Here is a 21218-nt window from a genome sequence, read left to right on the forward strand (position 1 = left end):
AAGACTATTGGGGAACGTGCTTTTTCTTTTTGTGCCACATTTTTGTGGAACAACCTCCCTCAACATATTAGGCAGGCATGCTCTGTGGAGGTTTTTAAAGCTAAGCTAAAGACCCACTTGTTCACCCTATCCTATGTCTGTTAGTTTTTAAATTACTATCAGTTTTAACTTATACTGTTTTTTCTGTACTGGATGTATTTATTTTTTAATCTTTTATCTTCGAATAACTTTTCAGCGCTTTGTTTGAAAGCACTTTATAAATAAAGTTATTATTATTATTATTATTAAGGAAATATTAATAAGCAGTAATAATGAATATTAATAGTTAGCAACATTAATAACTAAATACAAAAATAATGTTGTTGTTGTGGTGTTTTAAACACAGAATGACAGGTATGTTGGTGAAAGATGTTGGCAATACAATTTTTTAAGTTGTCTTAAATCAAATCGTCTGCTCACGGACGGCTGCCCCGACCTGAGTCTGGCTCTGGTGGATGTCGCTTCCTGTTAAAGGGAGGTTCTTCCTTCTCATTGTTGCCAAGTTCTGCCTCAGACATTGTTTAGCTTGCAATATAAAAGCAAGTGTTGTTGTGAATTGGTGGTATATAAGTAAAAGTACTTAAAAAGTACTTTTAATGTTCTGTTAAGCAGCAGTAAAGAGATGCATTGCCTCAGATTACCTTTACCTTTGAATATTATTTGTGGTTTTAACTACATGTCTTGAGAACGTCACCTTTAAGCCACTGTTGAAGAAAAACAATCAGTCCTAAGTCACGCTGATACAGTATGATTTAGACCTGTGCAAACAGTGGAAGAAATGTGGGAGCACAAGTGGCCCGCAGGTGATTTTTTTCTCCGTTACTTCTCCCTCATTGTGAGTCATGTCAAGTGTCTGCTTCAAATGCTTTTCTCCTCCTTTACATCACAGTTACCACCTACACTTGACTGCACTGTGTTCACAGCTCAACCGCCTGTCTTTCCTGTAGTCTGGGCCTACGGGTAGCTTTTATTGAGGCATGACATGCAGAATCAAAAGTCTGAATTCATAATAATAAATTGATTCAGATTTTTTTTTCTCAGTGAAATGGGCCATTTGTGATGTGGAGAAGGATAATTACTCTACTTTCACACCGAGAACTCTGGTGCACTCGGTTTATCACATGCTGAGTTTCAGTGCCATAGTACACATTAGAGGGCTGTGTCATCAATCATAGAACTAAGATTACAATACATAACCATGCAGTTCTTCTTGAAGTGAAATCCAAATGAAAAAGTAGAGCAACAGTTGCTATATATGTTTTTCTTTTTTCCGTTATATTACACTAGTGTCTGAATTGCCACTTTTCATCTTTTCGTATTACGCCGTTAGACTTTCATATCAGGTACTTGTTTATGTGAAAGGGCTGTAGATCTGTTTATGTGTTTGCATCTGACACAAAGTTCATTTCCAGACAAACATATCGCCCAAGTGGTGACAGGAAGGGTTATTTTTCCTCCATTTTGTTATGGCTGAGGAGTCTTGGTGGAGACACAGGCCAGTCCACAACTGATGGCATTTCAACATAGTAAACAACTCCCAAACAATAAAATAGGAGATGAGGAAGAGAACAAATCGCAATTAAAGTCAAGGTCCATTTAACGGAGGTGCACCACTGCCGAATGTATCATGTCATGATTTTGCACTCTTCGCCTATAGGCTCATTTCATTTCCAGCGCTTCTGCTGTTCCTGAACGTGCGTTCAGTAATCAAGGTTATTTCAGTCCACTCTGTCTTTCCTTAGCCACCTCCCTTTCATATTCCCTTAACGTTTCTCTGCTCAGACTCATATAGTTTACAGTGTTCATCCTCCTCCATAGCTTCCCTCGAAGGTTAATGCAAGCTATCAAGCTATTGTCTCTTTATTGCTTCCCCAGAGGCGCTGATTTTTCTTTTTTTATCCATCTGAAACGTGGTAAACCATCCACTCTGATGTGATACTCTCGTCATTTGAATCTGCTGTCAGTTGTGATGTTGACAATTAACTTACTTTCAAATGACTAGAATGCATATGAAGCTTTATGAGTGAAGAAAACCTTTGAAAAATCTTTGAAATATTAATAATAATGAAAGGTAGTACCATCTTCATCTCCAGAGGAGGAGTCCCACTGATGTCGGTGATCACCTGACCTTCATTTTCACAGCAACACGAGGCTTGAAATCTCAGATGTTTATCAACAAGAATGGGATTATATCTTTTGGTATTTCATTTTATTTATTATTTGTTTTTTAGGAGTATTTTTCCTCTCCCTTACCTGTGCACCTGGGATGGTCCATGGACAAACTTTAGACAATGTTGAGAAAGGATAATGTAGTGATAAAGTCGATAGAGAGAAATGGCAGTCGACAGTAAATCTGCATTTCTGGTTAATTATTTTTCTTTGATTACATTTCATCATATTCCTTTTTGCTTAGTTTCAACAAGAATTGGAAAAAGTTTGTATTTGCATTTACTTCTTTCATATCCTTTTTAATAGATTCTGGTAAGAAAAAGCATCATCTATCCCTGAAATGGGCTCATGGTGCGACGCCCAGTAAATTCCTGACTGATATGACATTGGTGGTTCCAGAAAGATGAATCCGACTGCTTATGCAAATTTTTCTGCTTATTCCTGAACTGCCAGCATTTTTCTTTAGGTTCAGATAGATTATTAGGTCACAATTCACTTGATTTTAATCTAGGTGCTGTCATCAGAACAAAATGTTCATTTGTTGGAACAACCTGGAGAACATACCTGGAAAAACATGTGAGCTTCCCACCAGCCAGAATTCTAGGTGTCATGCTAACATGCTAAGCTAAGAAAGAGAGGTTAACATTTAGTTGAAAGTTTTACTACAACAATGTTCATGCTTAGAGAGAAAGGCAACAGTAGTTAAAGAGTTGTTTTTATTGTTTTAATAATTCGAGGTCAACATCTGGGTGTCTGCATGTCTTAAATATTGTTTAAGCTACAAATACAAAATAATTTCCAAAACCCTGAAATGTCAGTAGAGGTTATCTGCTTTACATTTAAACTAAAGCGTTTCAAGTCAAAAACTTAGTTGTTGAAAAAGAAGTGAAAGTGTAGCAAGATAATAACTTTCAGAGTCCCTCTGGAGTTTATCTTCTTCAAATAGTATTTCTTGAAATGAACTTGCAAAATATTGCATTGTGAAATCTTCATATCAAACCAAATTGAGCCGACTTCCCTGCAGCCTGTCCTCTCTGAGGATCTCACCTCTCTTCCTGTTTACCATCCCGATTTAATTTTTGTATCCGTGATGAATTTGCAGTATATCAGAAACAGCAGCACTCCAGATGATCCGCCAGATTTTTAAACCAAGGACAGATTGCTGTGCGAGTCAACATGGTCCAAGTGCACTGATTTTTTTTTCTTTTTTTCCCCACAGGCTATTGCCTCCTTTGTCATCCCATTCACTTTATCTCCCTCTCCACTGCCTCTTCTCCCAGTGCAAGACACGCCCATGGCTATCATTTGTCCACTGCTTTGTTACTCAGATAGTGATTTTTCTCCTTGATAATTGATGTGCTTTGCCTTCACCTGCTACGTTGTCCACCCCAGGCCAGAGGGAAAACATAAAAACATCAAAGGCTCTAGAATGAAGAGTGACTGCCACACGGCACTGCCCCCATTCTTGCTTGTACTGCATAAACTGTCAAAAGCTAATGGCTTGAAAAAAATAACAGAAACAGTTATTGACCCATTAAAAATGCGTTTTTGACATGGCTAGAAACTGCAGCCCCGAAGCATTTATCCAATTGTTCTCTGTAATTAATGAATACATGCTGATTGGTTAGAGGGCATTTTTGACTTGGAGGAACTGTTTAAACATCTCTGGTTACATTTAATGTAAAACAGCTGAAAACAGTGAACACTGCCCCACAAAAACTCAATTAAAACTTTGTTATCTAGAATCTTCTTTAGATACCAGAATCCTGAGTCTTACATTTACACCATCTAATAGTAGTTGTCAGCATTTCTATTAAAATGACTGCAGTCATTCTATAAACTTAACTGAGCAGAAATTGCAGAAATATCCAACTTAGACACTCTGGCATTCAATTCAATTCAATTTTATTTATATAGCGCCAAATCACAACAAAAGTCGCCTCAAGGCGCTTCATAGATACAGAGAAAAACCCAACAATCATATGACCCCCTATGAGCAAGCACTTTGGCGACATTGAACATTTTGTACACTATGAACACCGTCAAGTGAAAACTCTGTTCTTTTCTGAAAAGTCATGCTTGGGAAAGTGTTTTGTGTGTCCATTTATGGGCTTGTGATAAAGGTCAACACTTTTTGTGAGTCTTTGTAGCTCTGCAGCACCATCTGTATCTCTGTCTCTCTTTCTGTGTCACTCTTGTGAAGCAGAACAGCTGTTAGGGACAATATTAGACCGTGAACACAGTTATTCTGCTGTCAGTTTTCCAGAATGCTGGTGATGGTTGCCTCAAATGCTAAAGATCGCATGATGTCTGTAAATACTAATAGCAGACATGCTAATCGACTATAATATAATATAATGCTATAATGTTGAATGGCTCACACAGCCCAGACCCATCAGGTCATGGACACTGGGCCTTTGGGGATGTCAGGGTGGGTGTCTGATACCAGACACTGGCAACAATCCTTCCCTCTCCACCCGGTGGTGAAGTAGATCCGCTGTATCCTGTCGAATAATCCACAATCTTCCGCTTCCACAAAGTCAAATTGTGATTGCAGGATAAACAGGGTATTCCAGACAAAAGTTTTTCTCTGGGTCTACCCTGGGAAGACCTACCAAAGGAGGTGCCGAGGAGGTATCCTGACCAGATGCCAAATCCAGGTTTCTGTGTCACTGTAATCCTGGGAGCTGTGCTGTCTTGGGCAGTAGATAACGTATCTATTGACATAGAAAACTTCACCAGAATGCAGTGGATCTGATGATTTGTTTTTGCGTGTAGCAGGGTTGCAGTTGCTTACCGACTGCGGTGGTTTGGGAATGTCTTTGCCATTTGGAGGAATGAGCTTAATCTGCACGAATCTAGATGGGTAGATGGGTGGTACAGGAGAATATGGCATCAGTTTTGGCATGTCAGGACACCATTTTCTCAGAAGAGCAATGTATTGTATTGACATGCACAAAGCCATTTACTTTACCTGTCAGTGGTTTTAATGTTGTTCTGATTCAATTCAGTTTTATTTATACAGCGCCAAATCACAACAACAGTCGCCTCAAGGAGCTTTATATTGTAAGGTAGACCCTACAATAATAGATACAGAGAAACCCAACAATCATATGACCCCCTATGAGCAAGAACTTTGGCGACAGTGGGGAGGAAAAACTCCCTTTTAACAGGAAGAAACCGACAGAACCAGGCTCAGGGAGGGGCGGGGCCATCTGCTGTGATTGGTTGGGTGAGAGAAGGAAGACAGGATAAAGACATGCTGTGGAAGAGAGACAGAGGTTAATAACAGATATGATTCAATGCAGAGAGGTCTATTAATACATAGTGAGTGAGAAAGGTGACTGGAAAGGAAAAACTCAATGCATCATGGGAATCCCCCGGCAGCCTACGTCTATTGCAGCATAACTAAGGGAGGATTCAGGGTCACCTGGTCCAGCCCTAACTATATGCTTTAGCAAAAAGGAAAGTTTTAAGCCTAATCTTAAAAGTAGAGATAGTTTCTGTCTCCCGAATCCAAACTGGAAGCTGGTTCCACAGAAGAGGGGCCTGAAAACTGAAGGCTCTGCCTCCCATTCTACTTTTAAATACTCTAGGAACAACAAGTAGGCCTGCAGAGCGAGAGCGAAGTGCTCTAATAGGGTGATATGGTACTACAAGGTCATTAAGATAAGATGGGGCCTGATTATTTAAGACCTTGTATGTGAGGAGCAGGATTTTGAATTCAATTCTGGACTTAACAGGAAGCCAATGAAGGGAAGCCAAAACAGGAGAAATATGCTCTCTCCTTCTAGTCCCTGTCAGGACTCTTGCTGCAGCATTTTGGATTAGCTGAAGGCTTTTCAGTGAGTTTTTTGGACATCCTGATAATAATGAATTACAGTCGTCCAGCCTGGAAGTAATAAATGCATGAACTAGTTTTTCAGCGTCACTCTGAGACAGGATATTTCTAATTTTAGAGATGTTGCGCAAATGGAAGAAAGCAGTCTTACATATTTGTTTAATATGTGCGTTGAAGGACATGTCCTGGTCAAAAATGACTCCAAGGTTCCTCACAGCGTTACTGGAGGCCAAGGTAATGCCATCCAGAGTATGAATCTGGTTAGATACCATATTTCTAAGATTTTCAGGGCCGAGTACAATAACCTCAGTTTTATCTGAATTAAGAAGCAGAAAGTTAGCGGCCATCCAGGTCTTTATGTCTTTAAGACATTCCTGCAGTTTAACTAATTGGTGTGTGTTATCTGGCTTCATGGACAGATAGAGCTGGGTGTCATCTGCATAGCAGTGAAAATGTATGCTATGTCTTCTAATGATGCTGCCTAAGGGAAGCATGTATAATGTAAACAGAATTGGTCCTAGCACTGAACCCTGTGGAACTCCATAATTAACCTCAGTGTATGAAGAGGACTCTCCATTTACATGCACAAATTGGAGTCTATTAGATAGATATGATACAAACCACTGCAGTGCAGTACCTGTAATACCTACAGCATGTTCTGATCGCTCTAATAGGATATTATGGTCAACAGTATCGAACGCTGCACTGAGGTCTAGCAGGACAAGCTTAAAACATTATACAGAGCAATTTAATGTCTGACTGACACAAACTATAAGGGAAGAGTCAAAAGTGATATAATGGCACAAATGGTTACAAAAACAGTTTGAAGATGATCGACATCTAAACGCTTGTTGACTCTCAAGCTTAAGATCTGAACAAATACAACCAGTTATTTTGAGCAGAAACTCACAGGCAGGTAATTATATCTTACTGGGAGACTGAACACGTAATTAAGTTCCATTTTAAGACTGCAAAGGAATCTTCTGATGGGTCATTACACTCAATCCTACAGTTTCTGACAATAGACCAAAATGTGCAATATGTAGTGTTTCAGTGTAAAGTCAGATGAGTTTTCTTGTAATGAAACTGTTCAGCAGATAAAATGTTTTTGTGTTATCTTACAGCGTGTAGTCATTCTGAGCTGCTTGGTAACTGCTACTCTTTGTAATCTAGCTGCTTTTGTCCCAGCGGGAGCGAATGCAGCAATCACACACCAAATGAAGCTAGCATTGTCTCACTTTAAAATTCCCTCAACCCAAGACATATCTTCTTGAGTCTATAGCCATTTTCACACTGCAGTCGTGACATTAGACATTACCCAGTGAGGACAAATATTCAACACAGTTAAATCTGAAATGTTATGGTCTTCATGATCTCCAATACTGTCTGACAGTTAATTGTGCCAATTTCGCCAGGTTAGTGAATTGACAGTGAGTCAGCGTGCTCTGCATCCTTTGCCTAAACTGAGTAGTTACATCAGTAGTTACAACTCCTATTGCATACTCAACAACTTCGGACAACGTTACAACCAAAGGTTGAGCTGAATTTTTCACTGGTGACAGACTTTTGTTACTTGATGGGAAATGATGGAAAACTCTAAAGGCTGTCCATCATTGTGGCAGATTAAAACTGTGAGGGTGATAGAGGGTGTAGAGCAGAACAAAGGGTTCATCCAGCAGGAGTACACTTAAGAAAGATCCCAGTTCACATCTGCTGAGTTCACATTTCCCTGTTGAGGCTCCACAGCTGCAGCGCCTTAACTGGGACTGCACTGTTATGATGGAGTTTGCATACAAAGTGATGACACAGTTGGTGCCTCTGGCTATCTTTTCTCTTCATGCATAGATTATTCTGTATATTGTTAATTATATATGAATTTTCTGTAACCCTGTCTCTCAAAATGACAGACAGCCTGCATTTTGAACCAGTTTCTCCCAAAGCGTCCAACATTTTCATGTGAAAATAGTTTATGTTCATCTATTCTCATGTAAATCTTAGTCACTTCTCAAAGCTGCTTCATAATGGCTTTTAAACATACTCCACCCGAATATTCACTGCGATCTTTAACCTGTTTCGCTTCTGGCTCGTCTCATATGGCCACTTGGTCAAGATCCCCCAGCACGACATTTGTATGCACTGGGTATTTGTTTCAAAGTGAACGGTGAATATTGTGAATAGTGAGTGAAACTAACCGTAACACTAACCCAGCAGTTAAAAGCTCCTTGTTGTGGCCTCCTCGTTGACAGTCTTGTGATTTACAACAGTGTTTCATGCTTTCAGGATTGCATCTAATGCTGCGGCTCTCTTAGATACAGCAGAGGACACTTTGTGTGTATACCCGAGACTCTGGAAGCTTTAACAAAACTACTGCGTTTGAAGTCCCGTCAATGACTTTAAGCCTTATGATGCCGTAAAGTTTTTGCTATTTTCACAGTATCACACAGTGATGGCAAATAAAAACATATTTCTATCTTGTGACAGGTGGCCGAATTCCCAGAGGAGCAGCTCCTGGTAGCGGTGTTCCCCGGAGTGCCAACAGCTGCTGAGCTCTTCCTGTTGCCTTATAAGAACCAATCAGAGGGCAAGAAAAAGAGTGAGGAAGCGCTAGAGCGGGTATGGTTGTCTCTGAAATTCACGAGGAGTTCAAATTCCTCCAACTTGATTATTGTACCTACAAAACAGTGCCTTGTTGTGTACTTTAACAGGCTTCTGACACAATTGTAAGTGCACTGAACCAAAACCTGGTGGAGTTTGAGCTGAAGCCCGGTGTGAGGGTGATCGTTTACAACACACAGTTAACACTGGGTAAGAAACATTTGCTGTCATAGCTTTTAATTTTGCCATCAAGTCATCATCTATAATATTAACTTCTGGCGGTAATGTAATTATGGCCTGCATGTTCCATTTTTCATTTTCATGTGCAGAGAAACAGAACTGTAATAACTGTGTTTTGACAACAAGAATTTTTCTTTGGTCCACCAATTAAAATTCCTGTCAGACCTCGTCTATCCCAGGCGAAAGAACACAGACGAGGATGGGAGGGGTTCGGTTTTAAGTGGAGCTCCTTGAGAAGAGGGATCTTTTATGCCTGCCATCAAAAGCTGAACATCTGTTCTATTTCTTTTACAGCCATCCAACCACAAAATGAGTGTTACACTGAGTATAATTATGTTGATTATTTAGTCCTTGAGAAAGAACACTGTACAATTTCAGGGCAGAATTTGGAATCATTCAAGAAGTCATCAGCAGTGTTTTGCGGGAAGGCTGGTTGACATTAGTGACCCTCAAATGCTCTCGTGTCAAAAGAAAATGCACTCATATCAAATCAGCGCTGATTCATGGAGACACAGTAATTGTAAATAACATGGCTAGACTGGAAACCTCTACTTTTTTATTGGTTTGGAGCTCGGTACTGCTCAGCAGCTCCTGTGTCCCGCTGCTGGACAGGTCTTACCTTATATTCACTGCTTGGCTGGTTTCATTAGGCGCACAGTCTCTGGAGGCACACAGCCATGAGTTGTCTGCAGCTCAAAGCGATAGGTATTAACAGCCTGGCATGTACTGCTCTGTGACGTTTTGTGGTGTGCTGCACTCTAATGACATTGAAGGTGTACCCAGCTGGATCCCTCTTTATATTTCACCTCCCAAGAAAAGGTCTAAAAAGCCTTCAAGCTGCTTGAGAAAGGTCATCGGCACGCGCGCCTCCATCTCTTAGCTGAGGGCTCACGTAGCGCTAGACTCGTCACAGAAAAGCATCGGGCTTTTTCTTCAGCGACGGACATTAATGCACTCTTCAAAATAATGGGAGAAATTTAGGGTTTGTGCCTTATGAGCAAAACCGTGTACTGTGACATTAATCACACTGAACACTTGTTTGGTTCGGTACTTTTTTGAATGAATGTAGGCGCATTTAACTGTTTTACATTCACCTGAAATCTTTGGATTTCCTGCTACTGTCAGTTTGTTTTGCCCATCAGCAGAAAGTGTAATTTCACGCTACAACACCTTACAGTGTTTCATATCTTAAAGATAAAAATATAAACTGGGAAGTCATTATTGTTCTGGATATACAGTATACTACAGTGTACGGGGTACAAGTATAAAGAAAATAAGTTTTTGACCCTTTAACATCTAACAGGTCACAGGCAACACGCCCAGCATCCTTTTTATAGAATTTACACATATTTGGAACATCTGACGCAAAGGTTTCTATCAGAAATGATGTTGTGGAAAAATTAATTATTGTAAGGTAACATCTTCCAGGTCTGATATGTAGCCCAACCCTAGGATTTTTAAAGGTTCGCTTCATTCAAACTAGAAGCAGAGAAAAAGATAAATCAATAATGGATGTGACTACTCTTTGCTTTTGAAGAGGTGCCTGTTTGCCTTGTTGCACATACTTTTTCAAGGTATTCTCCCTGTAGGTGCTACCACAGTGCCAGGAGCTATTTCAGGTGTATCTGTTTTCAGAAGTGAAAAAAAAAAAAAAAAAAAAAAGAAGTGAGAGTCTCGTTCATTTTTTCCATTCTGACAAAACTTTGCATTGTTACTCATGCAGAATGAAGTCACTGTAGTATTTTTGGAAATCTCGCTGTAACAGCCACCCAATAGCTAGAATCTAGCATTATATCCTCCCGAGAACCAGCCCATTCATTTATGTCCTCTGAAATGGACATTTGTTTTTGCTCTATATCTTTGACTAAGTCCTGATGCACTGAATAGAGCAGCGGTCCCTAACCCCCGGGCCTCGGTACCGGGCCGTGAGAGTTGAGGCTCAGGTGTGAAATGTATGGTTTTCAGGGTTTTATCGGTTTTCAGCGTTATTTTGTTATCGTTTTTATCGTTAGCTCAGTTTTCCTGGGTCTTTTCACGTGTGTTATGAATAAATCTTCTTTTTTTCGGTACCGGTGCTAGTTATAGTTTGTTGTATTTATCCGCGACACCTTCAAGGCCGGTCCGTGAAAATATTGTCGGGCATAAACCGGTCCGTGGCGCAAAAAAGGTTGGGGACCGCTGGAATAGAGGAAATCCTGGACTTTCCATTGGTATCTCATGGGTCTGGGTGTTAGCACCAGGAAGAGGCAGGAAATAAAAAAAAAAAAAAGTTAAATGGGAAGATTGTTTTCTTCCTCGGTTCTCAGGAAGATATACACACATTATAATACATTCCCCGGAGGTCCTGTGATCTTTCCTACTTTATGGACTGTGGACATCCATTTCAGGAGTGAGCGAAACCTGCAGGCTTTAAAAGGCTTCCAGTTGCATAGAAGTGAGGATGCACATTTCTATAAAGACTTTGTCAGACCAGTTCCTTGATTCAAGTCACAATAAGTACAACGTGGAATCCATTTTATTAATTATAGCTATTAATACTCGTACCCATAATTGTCTATTAATTACAGTCAATTATAATTGGAGAATAACCCAGGATATCCTCACTGGTCATCAGGCAATGAGTGAGCAGTATCTCCTGGCGTTCGATCCACCTCCATTCTTTCTGCCTCTGTATGTCAAAGTGGGCTTTTACAGCTTGAGCTGCCCACAGACTGCCATGATAAGTTTGTTGTCCACTCCTGATTGTCCCTGACATCAGGACAATTCAGTCTCAGGGAGAATCTCAGCCGCTAGTCTTTATGGCACAAAGTAAAGTACTTTTTTTTCTACAACAGTTGAAATATTTTTAACTCAGCTGGATGTGCAGTCACCTCAGTTTGTGGGGCCTTTGTAGGTAAACACACATTAGAGCTCCGATCAGCATGAAACTGTACCGGTTCCATCAAATGATTATCAAGTGTTTGTCAGTTATGGACTTGGATGAGAAATTTGAAGGTGCAGTCATAAGAACAGCACAAACTTAACTATAACTTCTGAGTTTGAATTCTAGGGTCTAAAGAAAACAAAGCACTTCTTCTAACTGTCTTATTAAGATAATATGTAGTTGTGGTGGGGAAAATAGCAGCAATAACAACATATAACAACAAATAAAATGAATAACTCCACTTTCAACACCTCTGACGTAACCTCCCAGGTCAGAGATTTAGTTAGCCATCGTTAGCCAGAGCTCCTGTGTACTGTATTCTTTTTAGCTGTTCCTCCACATGGAGGAAAAATAGTTTAAAAAAGTGAATTCTTGCTGATATGTTGACTGCCAGTACCAATTATTTAAAGATCTTATACTTATAGTTTAATAAAAGAAAATATTGTTAATACAGGAAATGAGGAAAACACTTTTGACTGAGCTGAACTTTCAAACTTTGAAACCTCAGAAGTTCTTTACTTTTTCAAATCTGGCGTCTTTATGATGAAACTGCTCAAGATGTTGATAAACTGAGCTCATACGAATGGCTTCCACAAACATTTGTTCTTGTTTACAACCTTTGTACTTCTTACATACAGCAGTATTAGCATTAGCATTTAGCCACATCTGGTTGACTTGTACTATAAATCTAACTGTACTTTTGTCTATTGTTGGTTTTAATGAATCAAATTTCTATTTTTATTTCTATTCTGTCTCATTTGTCAACTGTTGATTAACGTTATGTTGTTTTTATTTTGACTGTTTAATGTCATCTCTGTGCACCTTCCTGCTCCCACAGCACCTTTAGTGGACTCGAGCCCCAGACACAGCAGCTCAGCGATGCTTATGCTCCTGTCAGTTGTGTTTCTTGGCCTTGCGGTGTTTCTCATCTACAAATTCAAGAGGTGCACATCTTTCTGATTACTTCCACCTGCTGTAGGGCCGCACTATATAGCTATTACTCTGTTCTTCATTATTGATGATAGCAGATGAGCCCTGTCTAGACCAATCTATTATAGTCATATTTGGTATTTTCAATTGATAGATCACTCTGGAGTTGTCACTCATACTTGTGAGATTCCAGTGCATGAGGCGTGTGCAGCAATCAGTCACAAAGTTCAGAGAAAACTAGCAGTAAATGGTTTAATATGCAGCTTCTCTGCCTTGGATCTTATTTGCTGAATAAATTATTCATACTCAAAATTATTCTTTTGAAAAGTCTGAGGGAAATGGAAAAGCTGTCATTAATTATGGATATGAAGTTTTTCCCATTAGTCTAAAGAGGATGCATTTTTCAAGAAATCTTACAGTTGACAAAACAGAGCAATTAATAACCCAAATGTATAGTAATTGCAAATAAATTGGATAATGTCTAAATAAAGATCTATATTAGGCGGTATAAATGCAGATGAGAAAAGAAACCAGTGTTACTGTAATTTGTCTATAAATTAGGCACTCGAGTGTAATTACAGTCAAGGCAAGTTTACAGTTTGTCAACACCAGGAAACAGAATCATCTTTGAAAAAGTAGCTCAGTGCAACAGTCTGTCAGACTTCTTAAAAACCCACATTTTTAACTCAAAAGAAAAATAATTTTCATTTTTCTAAAAAATGTTGATCCTGCCAAAACATCACAGCTGGAAGCAGTGAGACAACAGAACAGGCAGTTCACATTTAGTGCAGACGGTTCAAACTCATTCATCCCAAAGCTTACTCTGTGCAAAAGAGTCAATAAAGACAAACTGGATAATCAAACCAGTTATAATTATATTAAAGGTGTGCCCATTGATTCATATTATATAAGAAAAAACTACTTTTGAAGATGTCAGCTGTCAGTGAACTTCAAAGCTACAGGGAATGAAATAACCAGCAAAAATATATAGCATCGAAATATTGATTATTTAAAGGTTAACCAAAACGAAGACCAGAGTTGTTTTCTCCTTTGATCTGATGAATTCTGTAGTTACAAATGTTATAGTTATGCTGACCTTTATTTGCCTCACCTGCTGAAGTTAACTGGCCTGAGAGAAAAAAGAAACCCTGCAAGGAAGCAAGTAATAAAGATCAGGACAAACTCGGTGAGAGCAGCTTGATGTGTAGAGTCTGATGGAGATAATCAGGCAGGCAGAGATGGAGATGAGGCTGCAAAATCAAATAATTTATTCATAAAGTCGTGTTCTCGGTTGTAATTTACTAATGAATGTAAACTTGGGACTGCGGTTACATAGCCTTAGAAACACAACAACCCCACTGTGTGCATGCACAAACACCGCACCTGCATGTGAGATGGTTATCTAACATTTGCTGATCTTGTCTTCTGTAAATCCTCAGAAAAATACCTTGGATCAACATATATGCTGAGGTTAACCAGGAGAAAGAGCAAGAGATGATCGGCTCGGTCGGCCAAGGCGACAGCACGCCGAAAATTACTCTGAGTGAGTTCTCCACATCCAAAGAACTCATGGAGAAGGAGCTGGATGCCAGGGTCAAAAGTAAGTACCTGCTGAGAGTAAGTACCTGCTGAGAGTAGGGACAGGCGTTTCAAGCAAATACACTTCAATATTTTTTTGGGTTCTAGACGCGTTACTGCCACCTTAAGTAGTCATGGTGTTGGTGGGTTACACTATTCACCTGCTGTAGAAATAAGAGAAAATCCATGAACAGGAAATGGCCACATAGATGATTTAACTAACTCACACTTTAAAGGCATTTAGATATCCAGAGACAAATAGAAAGCATCCATATACATATGAATGTATGCGATGCACTATATACTGCATAATCTCATCTGTGTGAATATCAGCACTATGTGTCTTTGCGACAAATCAAGTCATGATTAAGACATTTTCAAAAATATAATACATGGAGCACAGTGAAAACTGGATCTCAGTGACCTTGTCGTGGTCCAGCAAGGTCTGTGTCACTGCTACATTGTATTTTAGGACATTTAAAACGTGCACTGTTCACTGTTTGGAAACTCGGATATTCCGTATACCGAGGTTTCAGACATGCCAAAACATGCCGGGGCATGTAAAGGCGGAATTTCAGGGACAAACTTTCTTTTGTCGATGGCTTTATAGCAAAAGTCAACACGATAATGTGTAGGATAACTGTGCGTAGAATCACCCCCTGGGGATACTTTACGTACTGAATCTGAATCGTCTTTTAAACAGAAATCCAGCAAATGAATCTCCTTTTTACCATTTTTGAATTATTCACAGAGAAGGAAATCCTTAGAGTAGACAAACCCCGTGAAAGGGTTTTAGAGGGTAAGGAAAGATTCCAGTGACACCCACAGTACTGGGAATAATGACTAAATAATAAAACCAACATGTTTAGCATGTGGCTGCAGGACTCCATCAAACACAGAGGGAGTGGCCTAATCATTCCTCATTCAGTCACAGTTTGACTTCAATTTAAAAAGAGACATTCATTCATTCATATTTCATTTCATGATAAAAAACAATAGGTTTGATAAGCTAATTGCTGCCCACTCTGACTCTATATAACAGAGTGGATTTTCTATTGTTACCAGTAGAAATGTACCACTTCTGGCAGCTGCAGTCCCAGGATTGATTTGGCTCTGAGATAGTTTAAAAGACAGATTAAGTTCCTGCACTTTCACAGTTTTGGAGAGCTGACTGCTTCTGACCTGAAATTCAGAGGAGCTGTCGAGAATGGAAACTCACACATTAGTGAAACCCTCAAGCAGCGAGGCCGTGAGTGTGCTGCTTCATTTCTGCAGAATATTTTATCCAGGTCAATGTCTGATTGTTACTTTTTTTTTCCTTTTTACATATGATCTGTATTCCTGCACGAGAGTACTTTCAGTTTCTCCATAAATCATGTAGCACCTCGAGTCAGTGGACAGGGACGCACAGTAAAGTGTAACAAAACAACAATAAGTGTAAGAATAAGAGTTAAACTTTGTAAAACAACATATTTACAAAACACTAATCAAATTACTATATACCATCTGATTCCACGTTTGAAGCAACAATGGTACATTGTTGTTTTTCTCTTAAATTAAAGGTACCATGTGGCTGCCGATGGGCCTGATATCCACTTACAAGGACATTATACTGCCACTGTTTTATCGAAATTTAAAGCAGATGTCCTCCTATGTGGATCTCATTTCTCTAAGAAACGAAACTCAGGTAAAAAAAAAAAATCATGTAATTCTTTGTTTTTACATTCATCAGGTCCCAATCAGCCCAAATAGCAAAGAGAAATTAAAAATGAATGCATTCATGAAAGAGTTTGGGTCTTAGGAGGTCAAATTCGAGCAGGTGCTCAGCACTACATGCATTTAGTGCAACAGAAAGTGTATCAAATCATCCCTGCCTGCCATCACAGGACAAGGATATTTAACCTCCTAGGACCTGGCGTCCACATATGTGGACATCACATTTTGGGTTATTTAGACCAAAATACTCAATTTTGCTCTACATGGGCCTGATATCCACTTACGAGGACGTTATACTGCTACTGTTCTATCAAAATTTTAAATGAATATCCTCATATATGGCTCTTAGTTTTCTTAAAAACAAAAATAAGGTTTAAAAAAAAAAAATCTTGTAATTCTTTGTTTTTACATTCATCGGGCCCCAATATGCCCAAATATCAAAGAGAAATTAAAAATGCATGCCGTGGAAGAGTTCGGGTCTTAGGAGGTTAACGAAATGTATTTCACAATGAATAAACTCTGCTTTTTATTTGCACATTTCTGCAGATGTCCTTGAAGTTGCTGATTGATTTGTGCTATATGCCAGAGTAAATTAACAGCTATTCTTGTGTTTCTCAAGTAAATGGCCTGTATTAGTATAGCGCTTTTCTAGTCCCTAAGGACCCCAAAGCGCTTCACACAACCAGTCATCCACCCATTCACACACAGGTGATGGCAGCTACATTGTAGCCACAGCCACCCTGGGGCGCACTGACAGAGGTGAGGCTGCCGGATACTGGCGCCACCGGGCCCTCTGACCCCCACCAGTAGGCAACGGGTGAAGTGTCTTGCCAAGGACACAAGAACCGAGACTGTCCAAGCCGGGGCTCGAACCGGCAACCTTCCGATTACAAGGCGAACTCCCAACTCTTGAGCCACGATCGCCCAACACAAATGGGGTAGACGTCCAGACTTTCGATATTTGGTTCTAAACTTCCTCACCGAGCATGTTCCAGTTAATTGGACCAAACATATCATAACAAAAGCTGGCATATTTTTCATAATGGGTCAATTTCAAATTCCAACGCTTTTTAATAGCTTCAGAGCCTTTGAATGGAAATTAAGTACAAGGAGTCAATGTCAAAGAAGCTATTTGTTTTATAGTCATTAAAGCTCTGAATTAACTGTCTTTGTTCTTGGCTTTTTTCCCCCTCTTTCATTTCCTTTATTTATACTCAGGGGGAGTCGGAAATGCCTGCGAGAGCACAAGGGAGATTCCAAACTGTACTAGTGTGTAAAACTGGGGGAGCAGCGCTTCATGTACAGAGCAAAGTATTTCAGTGTCGGGGGTTATCTTTTTTTTTGTTTTGTAATTCTCAACACAACTGATGTTAATAGTTTTCTAAGGGACCTCATTTATACAGACTTGCATGGATGTCTCATTCAACAACATCCATGCAGTTAATGTCAATTTACTCAATGAGATCATTGTAATTACTGACAAAACTTATTCAGTTTTGTGGATGTATAAGCTACATAGCAGCATTCATTTGCAAAGTGAAATATCTTTCGTGGAAATCTATCAAAAGTTATGTACATTTCTTAAGGTGTTTGCTTTGAAAATCATTTCTGCCTATATATAGACTATAATGTCGGAGTCTTCAATCAAACAGGGAATATTATTGAAATGTACAATACTGTCATCTGTTCTGTTAAATGTATATATTATTACTTTCTACATGCTCGTAGTCTGAGTACCATGGCAGCAACAGAAGATCTGACGATGGTCTTTTTTTCTGAAAGTGTGTTTAAAAAGTCAAACATTACTTAAAGAAACCGATTTCCTTTGCTAAGGTCCTTGACTTGTGCATGTTCTTTCTGAGGACACAATTTCTGTGTTGTAGATAAGCAAGTGTTGTAAATAGTTATTTTCTAATCATGTGTCAAAAGACCCCAGTTGATTCTGCTGATTCTGTTTTGCTCTCATTTTCTTCAGTCGAGTGTTGGCTGAAATGAACCTGCTAGAAAGGATTTATCTGTTAATGCAGGTAGAGCTGTATCGGCATAGTGCAGATGTCCCTCATGTTCTCTGAAAATAAAGTTAAAAGGATCATCCTCAACAGGATCATTTTCAGGATATTTGGATTTTCAGTACAGATATACAATAGATAATCAAATACTTTTAACTGGATGACTGTCATTAAACTCTCTGAACCAAACATTTGCAACTAGAGCCCGACTCATTTGTTGGTCGGCCAATGCTGGCTATTTATGGATCTATCGATATTGGCATTTACAACAGCCGATAAATGAAATTTAAAAGCTACGAAACAAGAGAAACATCCTTCAGACATGCTGTTGTTATGACGTTTGTCCACCAGAGGGCACTCTGCAGGTTCCCTGCTGGGAACCACAAACACGATAACCAGCTGGTCCGAGCAAAGTCGGGCAGAGTGCGAGCTCGGAAATAACTACAAATGTTAGGGAAATCTGTATATCCCATGTTTGAATCGCCAAATATCTGTAGCAGTATTGGCCTTAAACGTCCCATATCAGTCCGGTTCTATTTGCAAGTGAGTCTGTGGCTCTCACCATTCAGATTTGGCTTCGATACTAATGTTGAATCACTTTGGAAAAAATGTATCTATTGTGGTGACCAGTGATCAAATTCACAATTTCAACTCATTGGGGAAAAACATGGTGTTTATTTTAAGTAGGCTTACAGTTGGGTTGTGGTTTCTGCTTCTTCTTTGGTTTGTGGCAGTTTCCAGTGGAGCTCATCCGCTGGCCAATCCACCTCATTGGTCCAGATTCAACAGTAATAGGATGTATTGTTCTAAAACAGTTATGGTGCCTAGTGGGTAACTTCATACGACAAGTCCTTGATTTATCCACTAACACCACCGAGTGGTTGACATGGGTTTAAATCAGGACTTGGTTATGATAAAATACTAGGAATGAATGGTGTTATACATTTCAAATTGTGTCTTCATTCTCTTCAAAGGACTGCTGTGTGAAGTCTTGTTTTTTTGTACCTTGCCAGAGCAGCATAATCAACATGGTGATGCCAAGTAATGATGACAAAACATATATGGTGGTAATAAGTAGTTTAATTAAGTCAATGAAATTTTCTCTGCCTAGACTCTTCAGCCTGAACTACTTTTTAAGATTTCATTCTCAAAAACCAAGTCCATCTTCAGTCAGTAACAGTTCCACTACTGTAAGGCCAAAGTGAAGACGTTTGGGCTTTTTTTTGGACATGAGAACTTTGAGATACAGGAAACCTGTCTGTGCGCATAACCAGACCAGAGTAAGACTGGTAAACTGTAAAATTTGCTTGTAAATTAAATTAGTGTATATATAACAGCCTTATAGCAATGAGTCACATCGATGTTATGGAACTTGTTAAAAGAAAGTTCTGAACTGCAAATCTGATGCAGCACGATTGAAGTGAAAGAGTCCTACATTCATTTTAATCACAGTAACTCGATGCAGTCCCTTCACAGAATCTGTGATGCTCAGTGGCCTTCAGTGCCAGGACACACCTGGGCCTCCAAGATGGTTTAAAGTAATGTGTACAATGTGAAAAGGTAAATCACTTATTAGCTCACAGTTTTTGGATTTCAATATCATGTTCTCCCATTATTTTCAGTTGTCATAGCTTCAACTTCACATATATTTTTTTCCATGTATGCTATCAAACCCAACTATAAGCCTACAAAGTGCTTTTGCTGTTCATTAGGATTAGATAAGCTAATGAGTCCATGTTCTACAGAGTGTGTTACCAGCATCTTTGGTGCTCATTGTGGCACAATTTTTACTGCTATTCTAACAATGTGACAAAACCAGAACATTGTCTTCAACTGTGCCTGGAACAGTTTGTATTTATTTAATGAATCCACAGTGTACAAACAGAGCTCCCCTGGCTGCCATTAGCCTCCATTCACAAACCAACGCTCCAGTCACTGCTTTGCATCTAGTTTGAAATGAGAGAACACCGTCCTCCCAGCATGCAACTTCCCCCAGCTCTGCATTCTCCAGGCCTGCAAAAGCCAAGTGGCCTCGACTTGACTCCCGTTGCTCTCCCAGTATCCAGCATTGTTGATAATGAGAGAAAGCTGGACAGCTCAGGGGAGGGTGCCACATGCAGAGGTTTCCTGCAGTGCTCAGCTCGAGCAAACAGCAGTTCCAGGAGAAGCGAAAGGCTGCAAAAAGATATAGGCTGTCACATCACATATGCATTACCTGCAACAGAGTGCTCTCATCTCAAACCAAACAGCCAAGCGAAGCCTTGTTAATACAGACAGAACACACATTGAACAAAGATTGTTCTAGAGCTTTGTTGTATTCAACACATGCCATAAGCAAAGGATTGTTTGCTTGGCTGGATTTTGTTTGGGTAAAGGCTTTGATCGTGGCACTTTGTTCTGATTCTTATTAGAAAAGCAGAATTAGGGGGGACAGAAAAAGAGAAATCAAAAAGTGTCTCCATCCTTAACTACACATGGATATTGTCTTTGTTTTCTGTTGTTTTTCTCTCTGTTGGACCCTTTGAAATTGTGAAGAATGTACAATGAACATAGTACACTGGCTGTCCATAAAAGTTTGCAAAGAAAGAAAAGAACAAATGCTTCAAAATGTGGTGCTTTATCTGCACCAGCACATTGGAAGTGCCACTAGTAAAAGAAAGGACTTTGATCACTGGAAACTTCTGTCTCATCTGATATTTAAATGCCACATTATACCATAAGCACCAGACAAATCCATACTTGAACCATAAAAGAGATTCTTTGCATTTGTGATTTTTCAGAAGGCAAAAGCATTGTAATGTTCTTCAGTGCACAAAAATCTACAATGCATGCATCATCAGTAATGTTCTGTTTCATCTTGATTTCGATATTTCTACGGTAAAGAAACTGTCATTTTGAAATTGTTTCAAATAAATGTATTTTTGTACATCAGTGCGTTCATTCTCTGGATGATGAATTTCTTGTGAACCCAAGGGTGCAAAGAAAATGATGTTTGCTGAGCATTACACTGTTTGCCTGATGACTCAACCAACCTCCAGTGCAGAAGCACAAAGCGAGGTCGGAAAAGCACCAGCAGTGTTGTCGGCCTTGTGTCTGGCCAGCAACCGCGGTCAGTGTCACCAAACCGTCACAGTGTCAGCTCTCACAGTCTGTCCAACTAATGGAATAAACACACTGA

At 39.5% G+C, this 21218-nt stretch overlaps 1 protein-coding gene across 1 annotated transcript in view; it reads left to right on the top strand.

The window, feature by feature from the left end:
* sorcs3a (sortilin related VPS10 domain containing receptor 3a) overlaps window positions 1–20971 on the top strand; it is a 258449-nt gene extending 237478 nt beyond the window's left edge. Inside the window, exons 23-27 of the mRNA XM_084930166.1 lie at window positions 8531–8662; window positions 8755–8854; window positions 12646–12751; window positions 14177–14337; window positions 17250–20971. Coding sequence (XP_084786292.1) covers window positions 8531–8662; window positions 8755–8854; window positions 12646–12751; window positions 14177–14337; window positions 17250–17308 — 558 coding nt within the window. The 3' untranslated portion in view covers window positions 17309–20971. The remainder of the gene's footprint in view (window positions 1–8530; window positions 8663–8754; window positions 8855–12645; window positions 12752–14176; window positions 14338–17249) is intronic.
* The last annotated feature ends 247 nt before the right edge of the window (window positions 20972–21218 follow it).

This window comes from Perissodus microlepis, chromosome 6, assembly GCF_051167445.1.
Source record: "Perissodus microlepis isolate ML-2025 ecotype Zambia chromosome 6, ASM5116744v1, whole genome shotgun sequence".
NCBI classification, from domain to species: Eukaryota; Metazoa; Chordata; class Actinopteri; order Cichliformes; family Cichlidae; genus Perissodus; species Perissodus microlepis.